The sequence below is a fragment of the Rhinopithecus roxellana genome, chromosome 13 (genome assembly GCF_007565055.1).
Source record: "Rhinopithecus roxellana isolate Shanxi Qingling chromosome 13, ASM756505v1, whole genome shotgun sequence".
In the NCBI taxonomy this organism is placed as follows: Eukaryota; Metazoa; Chordata; class Mammalia; order Primates; family Cercopithecidae; genus Rhinopithecus; species Rhinopithecus roxellana.
The window spans coordinates 59,583,471-59,599,802 of NC_044561.1; the positions used below are offsets into that span (position 1 = coordinate 59,583,471).

The window sequence follows — 16,332 nt, forward strand, 5'->3', positions numbered from 1 at the left end:
AAAGTCCTTTTCTACTTTACAGATTCTCTTGCTTTTAGAATGCTAATTTCATTGATTATAGCCCATTTCCTTCTCCAGGGACAAGGTAACCCAATAAAATCTCCCCTTAGGTGGGGTGTGTTGGCTCACGCTGTAGCCTGTAATCCCAGCATTTTGGGAGGCTGAGGTGGGTGGATTATCTGAGGTCAGGAGTTTGAGAACAACCTGACCAACAAGGTGAAGCCCCTTGTCTACTAAAAATAGAAAAATTAGCCAGGCGAGGTGGCAGGTGCCTGTAGTCCCAGCTGCTCGGGAGGCTGAGACAGGAGAATTGCTTGAACCCGGGTGGCAGAGGTTGCAATGAGCTGAGATCGTGTCACCACACTCCAGCCTGGGCAACAGAGCGAGACTCTGTATGAAAAAAAAAAAAAAAAACCTACGCCTTAACGGTGGTTGGTCAGACAGCCAGCCTGAATTGCTGTCTTTTTCCCAAACCCAGATGCCTTGGCTGAGGCACCAGTTAAAACTTTTATCTTAGGAAAGCTCTGGGGGTTGCCTCTTGCAGGTCATGGGTTGCAAAGGGCAGAGGCTCCAGCATACCATCTTCTTGAGCATTTCCTGTTCAGATTTCTATGGGATTAATGGTTCTTCCACCTTCTACCTCCCGGGGGGCTCCCCTGAGCTCTGCTTTATATAAGGTAAGTGCTCTTGGGCTTCAGGTGGATTCCATTTAAACGTTTCTTTGAGCACTTACTCTGTGACTGACATTGCTGGACCCAAAGGAATACAGAGATAATGGATGACTTAGTCCTTATCCGAATAGAGCCACCTATTGGTGAGGCCAAACTTAATGGAACTCTCCGAAAACAATTCTGTCAAGGCCGGTGCGGTGGCTCGCACCTATAATCCCAGCACTTTGGGAGGTCGAGGCGGGTGGATCATAGGGTCAAGAGATCGAGACCATCCTCGCCAACATGGTGAAACTCCGTCTCTACTAAAAATACAAAAATTAGCCGGGCGTGGTGGTGCACGCCAGTAGTCCCAGCTACTCGGGAGGCTGAGGCAGGTGAATCACTTGAACCCAGGAGACAGAGGTTGCAGTGAACTGAGATGGTGCCACTGCACTCCAACCTGGCTACAGTGCGAGACTCAATAAAAAAAAAAAAAAAAAAAATTCTGTAAAACATCTCCCATTTCTCCCTTCAACCTAAAGAACATGGGAAAATGGACCAAGTGGACTGATAAATGGATTTCAAAGGTGATAGTGGAATTTATTTGTTATATTTGAGAAAGTTAGCCTTAAGAAATTAGAAATTAGCCTTTTGCTGATGGCGGCGAGAGCGGAGAGGACGCCATGAAGGCTTCTGGCACACTACGAGAGTACAAGGTGGTGGGTCGCTGCCTGCCCACCCCCAAATGCCACACACCACCCCTCTACCGCATGCGAATCTTTGCGCCTAATCATGTCGTCGCCAAGTCCCGCTTCTGGTACTTCGTATCTCAGTTAAAGAAGATGAAGAAGTCTTCAGGGGAGATTGTCTACTGTGGGCAGGTATTTGAGAAGTCCCCACTGCGGGTGAAGAACTTCGGAATCTGGCTGCGCTATGACTCCCGGAGCGGCACCCACAACATGTACCGGGAATACCGGGACCTGACCACTGCGGGCGCTGTCACCCAGTGCTACCGAGACATGGGCGCCCGGCACCGCGCCCGGGCCCACTCCATTCAAATCATGAAGGTGGAGGAGATCGCAGCCAGCAAGTGCCGTCGGCCGGCTGTCAAGCAATTCCACGACTCCAAGATCAAGTTCCCGCTGCCCCACCGGGTCCTGCGCTGTCAGCACAAGCCACGCTTCACCACCAAGAGGCCCAACACCTTCTTTTAGGTGCAGGGCCTTCGCCTGGGTGTGCCCCAAATAAACTCAGGAATTACCTGGTGAAAAAAAAAAAAAAAAAAAAAGAAATTAGAAATTATTCTGGTAGATTGTACTTACAAAGGCTTTGTCAACTATAGTTGCAATAATAACAAGAATAATACCGGCTATTCTTTCTTGAGTGCCTGCTATATATGTATCATGCATTTTGGCAGATGTTTTACATGCTTTATCCTATGGGATTATTTAATGAGGGAGGCGCTATTAAAATCTCCATTTTTATTATTGTTTTAAACTTTTCTTTTTCTTTTTTTTTTTTTTTTTTTGAGCCAGAGTCTTACCCTGTCGCCCAGGCTGGAGTGCAGTGGTGCCATCTCGGCTCACTGCAAACTCCGCCTCCCGGGTTCAAGCTATTCTCCTGCCTCAGCCTCCCAAGTAGCTGGCACCACAGGCGCCCACCACCATGCTCAGCTAATTTTTTTTTTTTGTATTTTTAGTAGAGACGGAGTTTCACTGTGTTAGCCAGGATGGTCTCGATCTCCTGACCTCGTGATCCGCCTGCCTCAGCCTCCCAAAGTGCTGGGATTACAGGCGTGAGCCACCGCGCCCAGCCCTTTTTTTTTTTTTGAGACAGAGTCTTACTCTGTCGCCCAGACTGGAGTATAGTAGCGTGATCTCGGCTCACTGCAATCTCTGCCTCCTGAGTTCAAGCGATTCTCCTGCCTCAGCTTCCCGAGTAGCTGGGACTACAGGCAAGGGCCACCACGCCTGGCTAATTTTTGTATTTTTGGTAGAGACGGGGTTTCACCATGTTGGCCAGGCTGGTCTTGAACTCCTGACCTCAGGTGATCCACCTGCCTTAGCCTCCCAAAGTGCTGGGATTACAGGCGTGAGCCACTGCACCGGCTACTTTTTGAATTTTTGTATATAAGTATGTATTATATTTAAGCCTTTTATAAGTTCCTGACTTGGCTTTAACCTTTTTTTTTTTTTTTGAGGCGGAGTCTCGCTCTGTCGCCTGGGCTGGAGTGCAGTGGCCGGATCTCAGCTCACTGCAAGCTCCACCTCCCGGGTTTACGCCATTCTCCTGCCTCAGCCTCCTGAGTAGCTGGGACTACAGGCACCCGCCACCTTGCCCGGCTAGTTTTTTGTATTTTTTAGTAGAGACGGGGTTTCACCGTGTTAGCCAGGATGGTCTCGATCTCCTGACCTCGTGATTCGCCTGTCTCGGCCTCCCAAAATGCTGGATTACAGGCTTGAGCCACCGCGCCCAGCCTTTTTTTTTTTTTAAGACAGGATCTGGCTCTTTTTCCCAGGCTGGAGTGTAATAGCACAATCATAGCTCATTGCAGTCTTAAACTCCTGGGCTTAGACAAGCCTCCTGATTGCCTGGGACTACAAATGTGCACCACCACACCTGATTAATTTTTTATTTTTATTTTTTCTAGAGAAGGGGTCTCCCTATGTTGCCCAGGCTGGGCTTGAACTCGTAGCCTCAAGCCATAACTCCAAGGCTAGGGCTGGCATTCTAGTGAAAATTCAAGCAGTCTCCTGTTGGGTGGGTTTTGTCTCAGCATCTGTGATGCAGTCAAATGTCCAAAGGCCTAGATCTCACCCGTCTCTCCTTCAGCCATTTGCACCAGCTTAGATGAAGGAATCAAGAACTGATGAATTTTTAAAGTTTTCTTTTTTCGAGTACCTGTTTTGTGTAAGACCCTGTGATAGAGGTGGGGGTTCTGGTGGGGAAATAGCAAACCAGGCGTGGCTCTCCTCCTAAAGGAGTTTACAATCCTCAAAAAATGTTCTTGGCCCGGCACAGTGGCTCACACCTGTAATCCAGCACTTTGGGAGGCTGAGGTGGGTGGATCACAAGGTCAGGAGTTCGAAACCAGCCTGGCCAGTATGGTGAAACCCTGTCTCTACTAAAAAATACAAAAATTAGCCGGGCGTGGTGGCGGGCACCTATAATCCCTGGTACTCGGGAGAATGAGGCAGGAGAATGGTTTGAACCCAGGAGGCGGAGGTTACAGTGAGCCTAGACTGCGCCACTGCATTCCAGCCTGGGCAACAGAGACTCCGTCTCAAAAAAAAAAAAAATTCTTTAAGTCTATTTTTGCCATTTTTTTTTCTTTTTTTTGGGACAGGGTCTCACTGTGTTACCCATGCTAGAGTGCAATGGAATGATCATAGCTCACAGCAGGCTTGACATCCTGGCCTCAATGGATTCCCCTTGACTTCAGCCTCCCAAGTAACTGGGACAACAGGTGTGTGTCACCAAACCCGGCTAATTTTTTTATTTTTTGTAGAGATGGGGTCTCACTGTGTTGCCCAGCCTCTACTTCCTTTTCCATATGAGTTACACAATAATATTGTCAGGTTCTATAAAACTGTTCATTGATGTTTTATGGAAATTGTGCAAAGTCTATTAATCGACTTGGGGAACATTGGCCTCATTTTTAACCTTTTTATCTTTTGATTTTTTTTTTCTTGAGATGGAGTTTTGCTCTTGTCACCCAGACTGGAGTGCAATGTCACGATCTTGGCTCACTGCAACCTCCGACTCCCGGGTTCAAGTGGTGCTCCTGCCTCAGCCTCCCGAGTAACTGGGATCACAGGCGCCCATCACTATGCCTGGCTAATTTTTGTATTTTTAGTAGAAATGGGGTTTTGCCATGTTGGTCAGGCTGGTCTGGAACTCTGGACCTCAGGTGATCAGCTCACATCGGCCTCCCAAAGTGCTGGGATTACAGACATGAACCACCACTCCTGGCTAACCTTTTATTCTTTTATCTCTCTCTCTCTCTTTTTTTTTTTTTTTTTTGAGATGGAGTCTCACTCTGTCCCCAGGCTGGAGTGCAGCGGTACAATCTCGGCTCACTGCAACCTCTGCCTCTTTTGTTCAAGCGATTCTCCTGCTTCAGCCTCCCTAGTAGCTGGGATTATAGGTGTGCACCACCACACCCAGCTAATTTTTGTATTTTTAGTAGAGACAGGGTTTCACTATGTTGGCCAGGCTGGTCTTGAACTCCTGGCCTCAAGTGATCCATCCACCTTGGCCTCCCAAAGTGCTGGGATTACAGGTGTGAGCCACCACGCTATTTTCTCATTTTACCCTTTTTTCTCATTTTTACCCTTTGCAGCCAGGAATGATTTTGTACCCTTGTAAATGGCTCTAAATTCTGGGTCCATCCTTGCTGTTAATCCTTTTACTGTGTTCCTCTTCACACTGGGAGAAACGCCAAGGAGGGACTCTTGCTTTTCTGTGTAGGCGCTGTGTCTCCCAAAGGCTGCCCTTATGGGAGAGATGTTTGTCTTCATCTCTAATGTGCCAATTAAGAATCCTGCCTTAGTTGTCCAGCCCCAGATCCAGTGTTTCCTGATGCGATTCTAGGTGCCGAGCCAGTCCCTAAGCTTATTCAAGCCTCAGGGGATCCAGGCTGGAATAGCAGCGGGGCCAATATCTGGGCAGAAGACCAAGAGAGGGAACCAAGTGGGCAAACACCATCAGCTGAGAGGCCCTGTGTCTTTACATCTCCATCTAGTTTTCAAACTTATTATTATGGAAATTTCAAACATAGAGAAAGTTAGAAAGAATATGCATGTAATTGACCACCTAGATTCAACAAAGATAAACTTTTTACCATATTTGCCTATTTGGCCTCTGTCTTTCTCTCTGTTATTTTATTTTACTTTTTGACACAGAGTCTCACTCTGGCACCCAGGCTGGAGTGCAGTGGCGGGAACTTGGCTCACTGCAACCTCCACCTCCCAGGTTCAAGCAGTTCTCCTGCCTCAGCCTCCTGAGTAGTTGGGACTATAGAGGCATGCCACCATGTCTGGCTAATTTTTGTATTGTTAATAGAGACTGGGCTTCACCGTGTTGGCCAGGGTGGTCTTGAACTCCTGACCTCATGTGATCCGCCTGCCTTGGCTTCCCAAAGTGCTGGGATTATAGGCGTGAGCCACTGCACCTGGCCAAAATATTTATTTTTGTAAAAAAATTGACCATGTTAGCCATTTTATTTTATTTTATTTTATTTTTAAATTTTATTTATTTATTTATTTTGAGATGGAGTTTCACTCTTGTTGCCCAGGCTCACTGCAATCTCTGCCTCTGCCTCCCAGGTTCAAGCGATTCTCCTGCCTCAGCCTCCCGAGTAGCTGGGATTACAGGCGCCCACCACCATGCCTGGCTAATTTTGTATTTTTAGTAGAGACGGGGTTTCTCCATGTTGGTCAGGCTGGTCTCAAACTCCCGACCTCAGGTGATCCACCCGCCTTGGCCTCCCAGAGTGCTGGGATTACAGGTGTGAGCCACCACGCCGGGCCTATTTTTAAGTTTTTTTTAGAGATAGGGTCTTGTTCTGTTGCCCAGGATGGAGTGCAGTGGTGTGATCATAGCTCACTGCAGCTTCGAACCCCTAGGTTAAAGAGATCCTTCCGCCTCAGCCTCCCAAATACCTAGGACTATGGGTGTGTGCCACCACACCTGGTTGATTTTTTTTATTTTTATATTTTATTTTTTTTTATTTTTTCCTTCCTTCCTTCCTTCCTTCCTTCCTTCCTTCCTTCCTTCCTTCCTTCCTTCCTTCCTTCCTTCCTTCCTTTCTTCCTTTCTTTCTTTCTTTCTTTCATTTTTGAGACAGAGTCTTGCTCTGTCACCCAGGCTGGAGTGCAGTGGCCCGATCTCAGCTCACTGCAAGCTCCGCCTCCCGGGTTCAAGCGATTTGTCTGCCCCAGCCTCCTGAGTAGCTGGGATTACAGGTGCACGCCACCATGCCTGGCTACTTTTTGTATTTTTAGCAGAGACAGGGTTTCACCATGTTGGTCAGGCTGGTCTCAAACTCCTGACCTTGTGATCCACCTGCCTTGGCCTCCCAAAGTGCTGGGATTACAGGCGCGAGCCACTGTGCCTGGCCTATATTTTAATTTTTATATATTTAGAAATAGGGTCTTGCTATGTTGCTCAGGCCAGTGCATGCGCCACTACAGCCCACTAATTTTTTATTTTTTATTTTCGTGGAGATGGGGTTTTGCCATGTTGCCCAGGCTCTTCTCAAACTCTTGGGCTCAAGTGATCCGCCTGCCCCAGCCTCCCAAATTGTTGGGATTACAGGCATGGCTGGGCCCAAAATAATTATTTAATGCAATCGAATAACATGGCCACATTCAAGTTTCCCCATTTACCCCCAAATATCTCCTGTAGCTGGTTTACTTAAGCCAGGACCTAATCAAGGATCACACGTTACATTTTATTGTTATTTTTCTTAAATCTATTTTAATCTAGAACAATCCCTTCACCTACAGACTTTTGAAGAAAGAGATGTTTTAATGATCCATATTGTGAATTTGTCTAATTATTTCCCTGTCATATTATTTAACTTGTTTCTTTATCAGCATATTTCCTGCAAACTGAAACATAGATCTAAGGTGCTTGATTGGATGCTGATTAAGCATTTTTGGCAAGAACACATCCTGGATGTTGCCTGTGGTTCTGCCGTACTATTGGAGGCCGTCACTGGCAGGCCATTTCCAGGGTGGAGGCTTGGGTCAGGGTTCAGCTCCCAGGTGGAGAACAGGCAAGAGAGAGACAGAAGTGGGGGTAGGTGGAGCGTGGAGACTTCCCTCCGCAAGCTCCTGTCGCTAATCTCTGGATGTGCACCAAAGCAGGGAGTCCCACTTCACCACCAGGCTCAGGAGACCAGCTCAGGCTCAGATTCTGGGGCAAGAACCCACAGCCAGAATGCAGTCACCCAGAGAGCATGGGCTGCAGCTGAAGGACCTACCAGGAACTTGACAACAGCTCTGGTCTCCTTGTCCTGGAACTGAGTGGCAGTGATGTGGCATCACATAAGGAAACAGTAGACTTTGGAGACAGACTAAGCTCTGCAGTTTTTCAGCTATTTCATTTCATTTCATTTCATTTCATTTCATTTCATTTCATTTCATTTCATTTCATTTCAGAGTCTCACTCTGTCACCCAGGCTGGAGTGCAATGGTGCGGTCTCAGCTCACTGCAACCTTCACCTCCCGGGTTCAATCAATTCTCCTGCCTCAGCCTCCTGAGTAGCTGGGATTACAGGCATCTGCCACCATGCCCAGCTAATTTTTTGTATTTTTAGTAGAGACGGTGTTTCGCTATGTTGGCCAGGCTGGTCTCAAACTCCTGATCTCAGGTAATCACCCGCCTCGACCTCCCAAAGTGTTGGGATTACAGGCGTGAGCCACTGCATTCAGCCTCAGCTTTATTTTATTTTATTTTTTGAGACGGAGTCTCGCATTGTCGCCCAGGCTGGAGTGCAGTGGTGCCATCTCGGCTCACTGCAACCTCTGCCTCCTGGGTTCAAGCTATTCTCCTGCCTCAGCCTCCCGAGTAGCTGGGATTACAGGCACCCACCACCACGCTCGGCTAATTTTTGTATTTTCAGTAGAGATGGGATTCTACCATGTTGACCAGGCTGGTCTTGAACTCCTAACCTCAAGAGATCCACTTGGCTGTCACTAGGATGTGGTCACTGCCCAGGGACTCCCGCCCATAGAGGAATGAAGCCCCACCCAGAGGCTCCCTTTGCACACCTGTGAAACCCCAGCGGGGGCTGCCACATTCCCCGGGTTATGGGTGCAGCCATGTGAACAGAGAATAAAACCTGGGGCCTTTCAGAGTGGCAGAGGAGGCTGAAGAGAGGTGGAGACAGCCCAGCTGCACTCATGGGCCAATGCAGACCCCTGGTCTAAAAGGGGTCCCCCAGAGTGGGTCAGGCCAGAAATCCGTTCTAGTCCTCAGTTCCCCATGTTCTCTGTCCTCTGTGTCTCTCACCAATTCCATAGGCTCTTCTTGTCTTTCTCTCCTTCCCTCCCTGCCTGCATCTTCTCAACAGATGCCCTGTGCAGTCAACAAGTAGCCATGGGCCCCCCAAGCAAACAGGGGCATTCTGACCAGTATCTGAGTGCCCCCAGAGGGCTGCGGGGTCCGATCAGGTGGGAATGGGGCACAGATGGGGCTCATTCGCCTGGCCTGTTGGTTGAACTTGCCCACTGGGGTGTGACCATAGCGTTTTTCATGTACCCTGAGTAGGGGAAGCTGAATCGAGAAAGTGGGGGGTAGGACTCTGCTGAGCAGGGCAAGGCCCACGGTTGTCTCATGACATTAGAAACATGAAATGAAACTCGAGGTCTTGAGTCATCCCTGTGATTGAGGCTTTTGGACTGGCTTTTTTTTTTTTTTTTTGAGATGGAGTTTAGCTCTTGTTGCCCAGGCTGGAGTGCAATGGCGCAATCTCAGCTCATTGCAACCTCTGCCTCCTGTGTTCAAGCGACTCTCCTTCCTCAGCCTTCCCGGGTAGCTGGGATTATAGGCATCTGCCACCACGTCCAGCTAATTTTGTATTTTTAGTAGAGACGGGGTTTCTCCATGTTGGTCAGGCTGGTCTGGAACTCCTGACCTCATGTGATCCACCCACCTCAGCCTCCTAAAGTGCTGGGATTACAGGAGTGAGCCACCACGCCTGGCCTCGGACTGGCTTTTACCATTTTGAACAGAAAGTCTGCAGCGTGAACAATGGCTCAGGCTCATGAATGCTTCAGTTGAAGTGATTTAGCTGGTGCCGACCCACTCCCTCATTGATCTTCCTCATTTCCAATTCCAGCAGCAATTGAAGTCCGCGTCACACAATTTAGAACCCAGTTATATATCACCTGCTGTTGTTCCTGTTGTTTCCTACCAGTTGGTCTTGCCTTTCCAGCAAGAATTACAAGCTCCTTTGGGACTGGGATCAAGTTTGTCTGATACCCCTTTAACCTCTCCAGCACCACTCAATACCTCTTGATTAGATCAGACAATATCTGCATTGCGGTGAGCCAAGGATCTCAGCTTTTATAGCTTTACTTTCACAATGCTTGGCACAGAGAGGCACTCAATAAATGCTTGCATGAAGGAGTGATTTTTTTCTATTAATCAAGGACAAGACAGACCTTTCTGAAATGTTGCAAGAGGTACTTAAATCTAAACTTGGTCTGCTGATTGTGACAAATCTCTGCCCTCTCTTCTGAAATCACGTCCTTCAACTAGTGAAATAGGTTGGTATTAGTATTCCTTACTTACAGGGTTGCTGGCTGAATGGTGTCTCCCCCAAAATTCATGGTTTTATCTATCTATTTATTTATTTATTTATTTTGAGACAGGGTCTTGCTCTGTTGCCCAGGCTGGAGTGCAATGGCACAATCATAGCTCACTGAGCCTCGACCTCCTGGGCTCAAGGGATCCTCCCATCTCAGCCTCCCAGTGTGTTGGGGTTGTAGGTGTGAGCCACCACGCCTGGCCCAAAACTCATGTGTTAAAGCCCTAATGCTCAGTGCCTCAAACGGTGACTGTACTTGGAGATAGGAGCTTTAAAGAGCTGATTAAATTAAAAGGAGGCCCTTAGGGTGGGTCTAATCTAATCTGACTGGCGTCTTTATGGGAACAGGACATTCGGAGTGGGAAGAGACAGCGAGGGTGCTTGCTGGCACACTGAGGAGAGGCCTCAGAAGAAACCAAGCTTGTCAACACTTTGATGTTGGACTTCCAGCCTGCGGAACTGTGAGAAAATACGTTTCTATTTTTTGAGTCACCAAGATTGTGACATTTTGTGATGGCAGCCCCAGCCAACTAACACAGAGAGAAGGTGAGGCCTCCAGAAGCGAAGTATCTTATTCCTAAGCTGTCCAGAATTCCCCAAGGTCACGTGTCCCTATGTGCGGGCACTCCCAAAGGGGTGCCACAGCCTAGCCGTGTCCTGGATTTACTCCTTCTTATGCTCCCTGCATACCAAGCCAAGGGTATCTGTCTCCGTGGGGCATTCTCCCCTGGATCCTGGCCACTCCACACCCCTCCCCACCCTCTCACACTCCCACCTCCACATCCCTGCAAGCACCCATGTGAGACTTGCCCTGCCACACTGCTAAGAACTGCAAGGCTCACAGGGTGTTGTGTGGGGGTGACTCCAGAGAGCCTTCTTTCAGGGCTCCCTTCTCTTTGCATGAGTGGACGGCATCAGGCAGTTCCATCCATGGGCTGCCTAGTTTGAGCAGTTCCTAGCATCAGGGTAGGGCAGACCTCTGAGGCCAGGCCAGTGGGCAGGCAGAAGCCACTCTCTCAGGCACCAGCCAGGAAGCTGGATCTAGGGGTGGGCATGTGGAGGTGGGAATTCCAACAATGTCTGGGAGAAAGACAGGCGAGACAAAACAGTCAGAGGACCAAAAGGAAACTAGTGAGTGGAGGCCTGGTCGGGCCATCTGGACAATTGCCTGTTTGTTTAAGAGATCCAACTCTGAGTGTATGGAATTGAGAGACCTGGACCCAAGGGGCAGAGGGTAGGGGACTCCCATGCAGTTTGTGCCCTGTAATTCTTTTTTTTTTTTCTTTTGAGACGGAGTCTCTCACTCTGTCGCCCGGGCTGGGGTGCGGTGGTGTGATGTCGGTTCACTGCAACCTTTGCCTCCCAGGTTCAAGCAATTCTCCTGCCTCAGCCTCCCAAGTAGCTGGGATTACAGGTGCCCGCCACCACGTCCAGCTAATTTTTTTGTATTTTTAGTAGAGATGGAGTTTTACCATGTTGGCCAGGCTGGTCTCAAATTCCTGACCTCATGATTTGCCCGCCTCAGCCTCCCAAAGTCCTAGGATTACAGGCATGGGCCACTGCGCCCTGGAGTTCTTTCTCGTGTATCCATCAGATTTTGTTTGCCCCCTTTCTCCTACCTGCACCTAGAAAACTGTTTTCTCACCTGGATTCCCGTTTTCCAGTGTCAGCTATGTGTCACACTTTGCCAGCTTTTGCCCAACCATGTAGGATGTGATCTGAGCACACAAACACCTTCCAGGTTTTAAAAACCTGTTCGCAGTTAATCATTGCAGGCACATCTTGGTTACTGAGGCTGGCCTTTGTCTGGGAGTGTCTTCCAGGTAGACTTGGACTAGCAGAGAGTAGCACCTTTGAGGCTGGTGTGGACTGCCTCATTACATGGTGCCCACCCTCCCCGCGTGGCCCTCTGTGATACCCAGGGCTTTGTCTGCGGGTGGGGTGTGATAACAGACCCTCTGTGATACCCAGGGCTTTGTCTGCGGGTGGGGTGTGATAGCAGACCCTCTGTGATACCCAGGGCTTTGTCTGCGGTTGGGGTGTGAAAGCAGACCCTCTGTGAAAGGGAGTCTGCCACTGCCTTCGCTACCCACCACTTTGATCTAACCTCGCTGGGTGCACTATTGTCAGCGGCTTGCTTCTCCAACACTGCAGTTTCTGTGTTGCCTTAAGCCCTTGAAACCTAGTGGCCCGAGAAAGACGGCATCTTCAAGGAAGATATCCATCCTAAAGAAAGATCCAGCTAGGATATACAATGGTTCTCAAACTTGACCATGTATGAGGATCACCTGGAGGGGTGGTTAAAGCCGATTCCTGAGTTGGGAGGTCTGGGAAGGTGAGGCTGCTGAGTCTGGCCAGGGGCCATGCTCTGAGACTCACAGAGCTAGGATTACAGACTGTGCCATCTCTGAGTGTGTGCGACTGAACACTTGCTTTTACCATTCTTTCTCCGACACTGTCTTGCGAATGTTGAGGAGAGCCTGGATCAGGGTCCTGGATAAGAGTTGATGAAATAGAACCAACAATGGGTCTCTGGGCCTAGTTAGCCCTGAAATGTAGATAGGGCTGAGTTTGATATTTCACAAGCTGCTTGACTCATGTTTGAAAAAAATTTTTTAATCCATTGTGATTTATTCTTTCTTTGAGACAAGGGCTTGCTCTGTCGCCCAGGCTGGAGTGCAATGGCACAATCATAGCTCACTGTAGCCTTGACCTCCTAGGCTCAAGTGATCCTCCCACCTCCCAAAGTGCTGGGATTAGAGGTGTTAGCCACCACACCCAGCCAAACTCTAACAAAGTATCATAGAGAACAAATCACAATAAAGCAGGTGCAGTGGCTCATGCCTGTAATCCCAGCACTTTGAGAGGTCAAGGCAGGAGGATCGCTTGAGCCCAGGAGTGCAAGACCAGCTTAGGCAACATAGCGAGACCTCATTTCTACAAAAAAGATTTTCAAAAATTAGCCAGGCATGGTGGCATGTGCCTGTGGTCCCAGCTACTCAGGAGGGAGGCTGAGGTGGGAGGATCCCTTCGGCCTGAGAGGTCCAGACTCCAGTGAGCTATGTTGTTTGCACCATTGCACTCCAGCCTAGCGGGGCAGAGCAAGGCCCTGTCTCTAAATTAAAAAATAAGAAGTCCAGGGAGGCTCAGTGGAGTTCTCTGTTTAAGATCTTGCAGGCTGCTCTAGAGTGGTACGCGGGTGAGAAGGGTCCCGGTCCGCGCCAGCTCCCTGCGCGCCTCGTCGCCATGCCTCGGAAAATTGAGGAAATCAAGGACTTTCTGCTCACAGCCCGACGAAAGGATGCCAAATCTGTCAAGATCAAGAAAAATAAGGACAATGTGAAGTTTAAAGTTCGATGCAGCAGATACCTTTACACCCTGGTCATCACTGACAAAGAGAAGGCAGAGAAACTGAAGCAGTCCCTCCCCCCTGGTTTGGCAGTGAAGGAACTGAAATGAACCAGACACACTGATTTGAACTGTATTAAAATACTAAAAATCCTAAAAAAAAAAAAAAAAAAAAAAAAAGATCTTGCAGGCTGAGATCAAGGTGCTGGCAGGCAGGGCTGCATTCCTGACTGGAGGCTCTGGAGGAGTCTTCTACACTCCTGCAGGTTGGGGGCTAACGTCAGCTCCTGGAGGTTGTGGGACTGGGACCCCTCTTTCCTTGCTGGCTGCCAGCTGGGGAAAAGAATCTGCTCCTGGAGGGTGCCTACTCTCCCTGTCCTGCTTTCTGTCGGCCTTGAGTCCCTCCCACCCTTCAAATCTCTGGTTTTTTATGTTGAATCTTCCTGGCTCCAGCTATAGACAGCTCTCTGCTTTTAAGGGATCATGGGATTAGATTGGGTTCACCTGGATAATTCCAGCTAATCTCCTCATTTAAAGGCCCATGACCTTAATTAGATCTACAACGTTCTCTGTGCTGTATATAATACAACATATTTTCAGGATTAGGGCACGGAGATCTTTAGGAAGAAGTTCTGCCTATCACAAATAGGTAACACGGTTGAAAAACAAATGAGAATAACATCTGACTGATGACAGTGAAGTCTTATTCCAACTCCCTGTCCTTTCTGCCTGATTCTTCACCCATCTGAACAACTTGCCACTTGTATCAGTCTCTTGTGTATCCTTCCAGAGTTTCTTTTTTGAAAACATAGCCATGAATAGCCTAGATGTGGTGGCTCATGCCTGTAATCCCAGCACTTTGGGAGGTAGAGGCAGGTGGATTGCTTGAGACCAGGAGTTCAAGACCAGCCAGGGCAATATGATGAAATCCCACCTCTACAAAAAACAACACATAAATGAATAAACAAAATTAAGGCCAGGCATGGTGGCTCACGCCTGTAATTCAGCACTTTGGGAGGCTGACGCGAGTGGATCACCTGAAGTCAGGGGTTGGAGACCAGCCTGGCCAACGTGGTGAAATCCCATCTCTACTATTCTTTTTTTTTTTGAGAGGGAGTTTCACTCATGTTGCCCAGGCTGGAGTGCAATGGCATGATCTCTGATCACTGCAACCTCTACCCCCTGCATTCAAGTGATTCTCCTGCCTCAGCCTCCCAAGTAGCTGGGGTTACAGGTGTCTGCCACCACGCCTGGCTAATTTTTTGTATTTTTGGTAGAGATGGGGTTTTACCATGTTGGTCAGGCTGGTCTCAAACTCCAGACCTCAGGTGATCCATCTGCCTCAGCCTCCCGAAGTGCTGGGATTACAGGTGCGAGCCACAGTGCCCGGCCCTGTCTCTACTAAAAATACAAAAAACTAGCCGAGTGTGGTAGTGCACGCCTGTAGTCCCAGCTACTCTGGAGGGTGAGGCAGGAGAACTGCTTGAACCTGGGAGGCGGAGGTTGCGATGAGCCGAGATCGTGCCATTGCACTCCAGCCTGGGGGACAAGAGTGAAACTCTGTCTCAAAAAGAAACCAAAAAAAAGTGAATATATATTATTCCTTCTTCCCTCTTATAAGTGTGTATAGTATAGGTCGTATACTATACACACTTCTGCACTTTGCTTTTTTTTTTTCTGAGACGGAGTCTCGCTCTGTCGCCTGGGCTGGAGTGCAGTGGCGTGATCTCGGCTCACCGCAAGCTCTGCCTCCCGGGTTCTCATCATTCTCCTGCCTCAGCCTCCCAAGTAGCTGGGACTACAGGCGCCCACCACCATGCGCGGCTAATATTTTTTTGTATTTTTACTAGAGATGGGGTTTCACCATGTTAGCCAGGATGGTCTCGATCTCCTGACCTCGTGATCCGCCTGCCTCGGCCTCCCAAAGTTCTGGGATTACAGGCATGAGCCACCATGCCCGGCCACTTTTTTTTTTTTTTTTAACTTAAATGTAGTTTGAATATCTATATCTATATCTAAATATAGATATAGATAGATAGATAGATAGGTTTTTTTTTTTTTTTGAGATGGAGTCTTGCTCTGTGGCCTAGGCTGGAGTGCAGTGGTGCAATTTCAGCTCACTGTAATCTGTGCCTCCTGGGTTCAAGCAATTCTCTTGCCTCAGCCTCCTGAGTAGCTGGGACTACAGGGGCCCACTACCACGCCCGGCTAATTTTTATATTTTTAGTAGCGATGAGGTTTCACTGTTGGCCAGGCTGGTCTCGATCTCCTGACCTCGTGATCTGTCCGCCTTGGCCTCCCGAAGTGCTGGGATTATAGGCGTGAGCCACTGTGCCCAGCGAAGATTTTTTTATAGTGCATAGAAAAAGTTCTTCATCTATCTTTACAAAACATTATAAAACAATTATGGGTACCATAATTTACTTAACCAGCCTCTTATTCACAGACTGCCGGTCTAGTCCCGATATTCTGCCATACACTCTGTAGCTGAATTCACACACACACATCATTCCTTACATGTGAGCCTGATTTTTGTTTTCTACTCTAACATCTCTAAGGCTAGAGGCAAGTTGGGGAGGTAACAGTCTCTTCTGGATACATGACTTGTCCATGAGCAGTTTGATGGCCCAGAAAATGGAGGCTTTTGCTTAAATCTGGGAATCTGAGTCATTGCTGAACGTAAATGTTGTCTCAATGCTGCCAAAGCATTCTCAGCTTTTCTGTAGGACACTGGTCAGTCCCAGTGCACACCCCAGGGGTGCCACCAACCCAGTGCATGTGAATGGTGCCTCTCAGGTGCAGCCACCAGATGGGCAAGCTGCCACTTGGACCCAAGCCCCTGCACCCACCCGCCTTGACACTCCGACCAGAGGACATTCCTCTTGCAGGGCCTGAACGGCTGTCCCCGCTCATCTTCTGGGTGGTGTTTATGCTCTTGCTCACAAGGGCCTTTTCCTTTGGCCCTTTGGAGGCCTCCGGCTCCCTGGCCAGTCCCTCCTCCTCTCCTGTTTTCTG

At 48.7% G+C, this 16,332-nt stretch overlaps 1 protein-coding gene and 1 pseudogene across 2 annotated transcripts; both read left to right on the top strand.

The window, feature by feature from the left end:
* The first annotated feature begins 1,288 nt into the window (after positions 1 to 1,288).
* LOC104666772 lies at positions 1,289 to 1,938 on the top strand (annotated as a pseudogene). Its single transcript, XR_748595.2, has one exon. The product of XR_748595.2 is annotated as a 60S ribosomal protein L18a pseudogene (transcript).
* Positions 1,939 to 13,137: 11,199 nt separating this feature from the next.
* On the top strand, positions 13,138 to 13,497 carry LOC104666771 (60S ribosomal protein L38). Its single transcript, XM_010368896.2, has one exon. The coding sequence runs from the start codon at positions 13,216 to 13,218 to the stop codon at positions 13,426 to 13,428; it is 213 nt and encodes a 70-aa protein (XP_010367198.1). The 5' UTR covers positions 13,138 to 13,215; the 3' UTR covers positions 13,429 to 13,497.
* The last annotated feature ends 2,835 nt before the right edge of the window (positions 13,498 to 16,332 follow it).

What these genes read in the sequence shown, in the direction of transcription:
- LOC104666771 (XM_010368896.2), top strand. Translation starts at nt 13,216, where the DNA reads ATGCCTCGGAAAATTGAGGAAATCAAGGACTTTCTGCTCACAGCCCGA.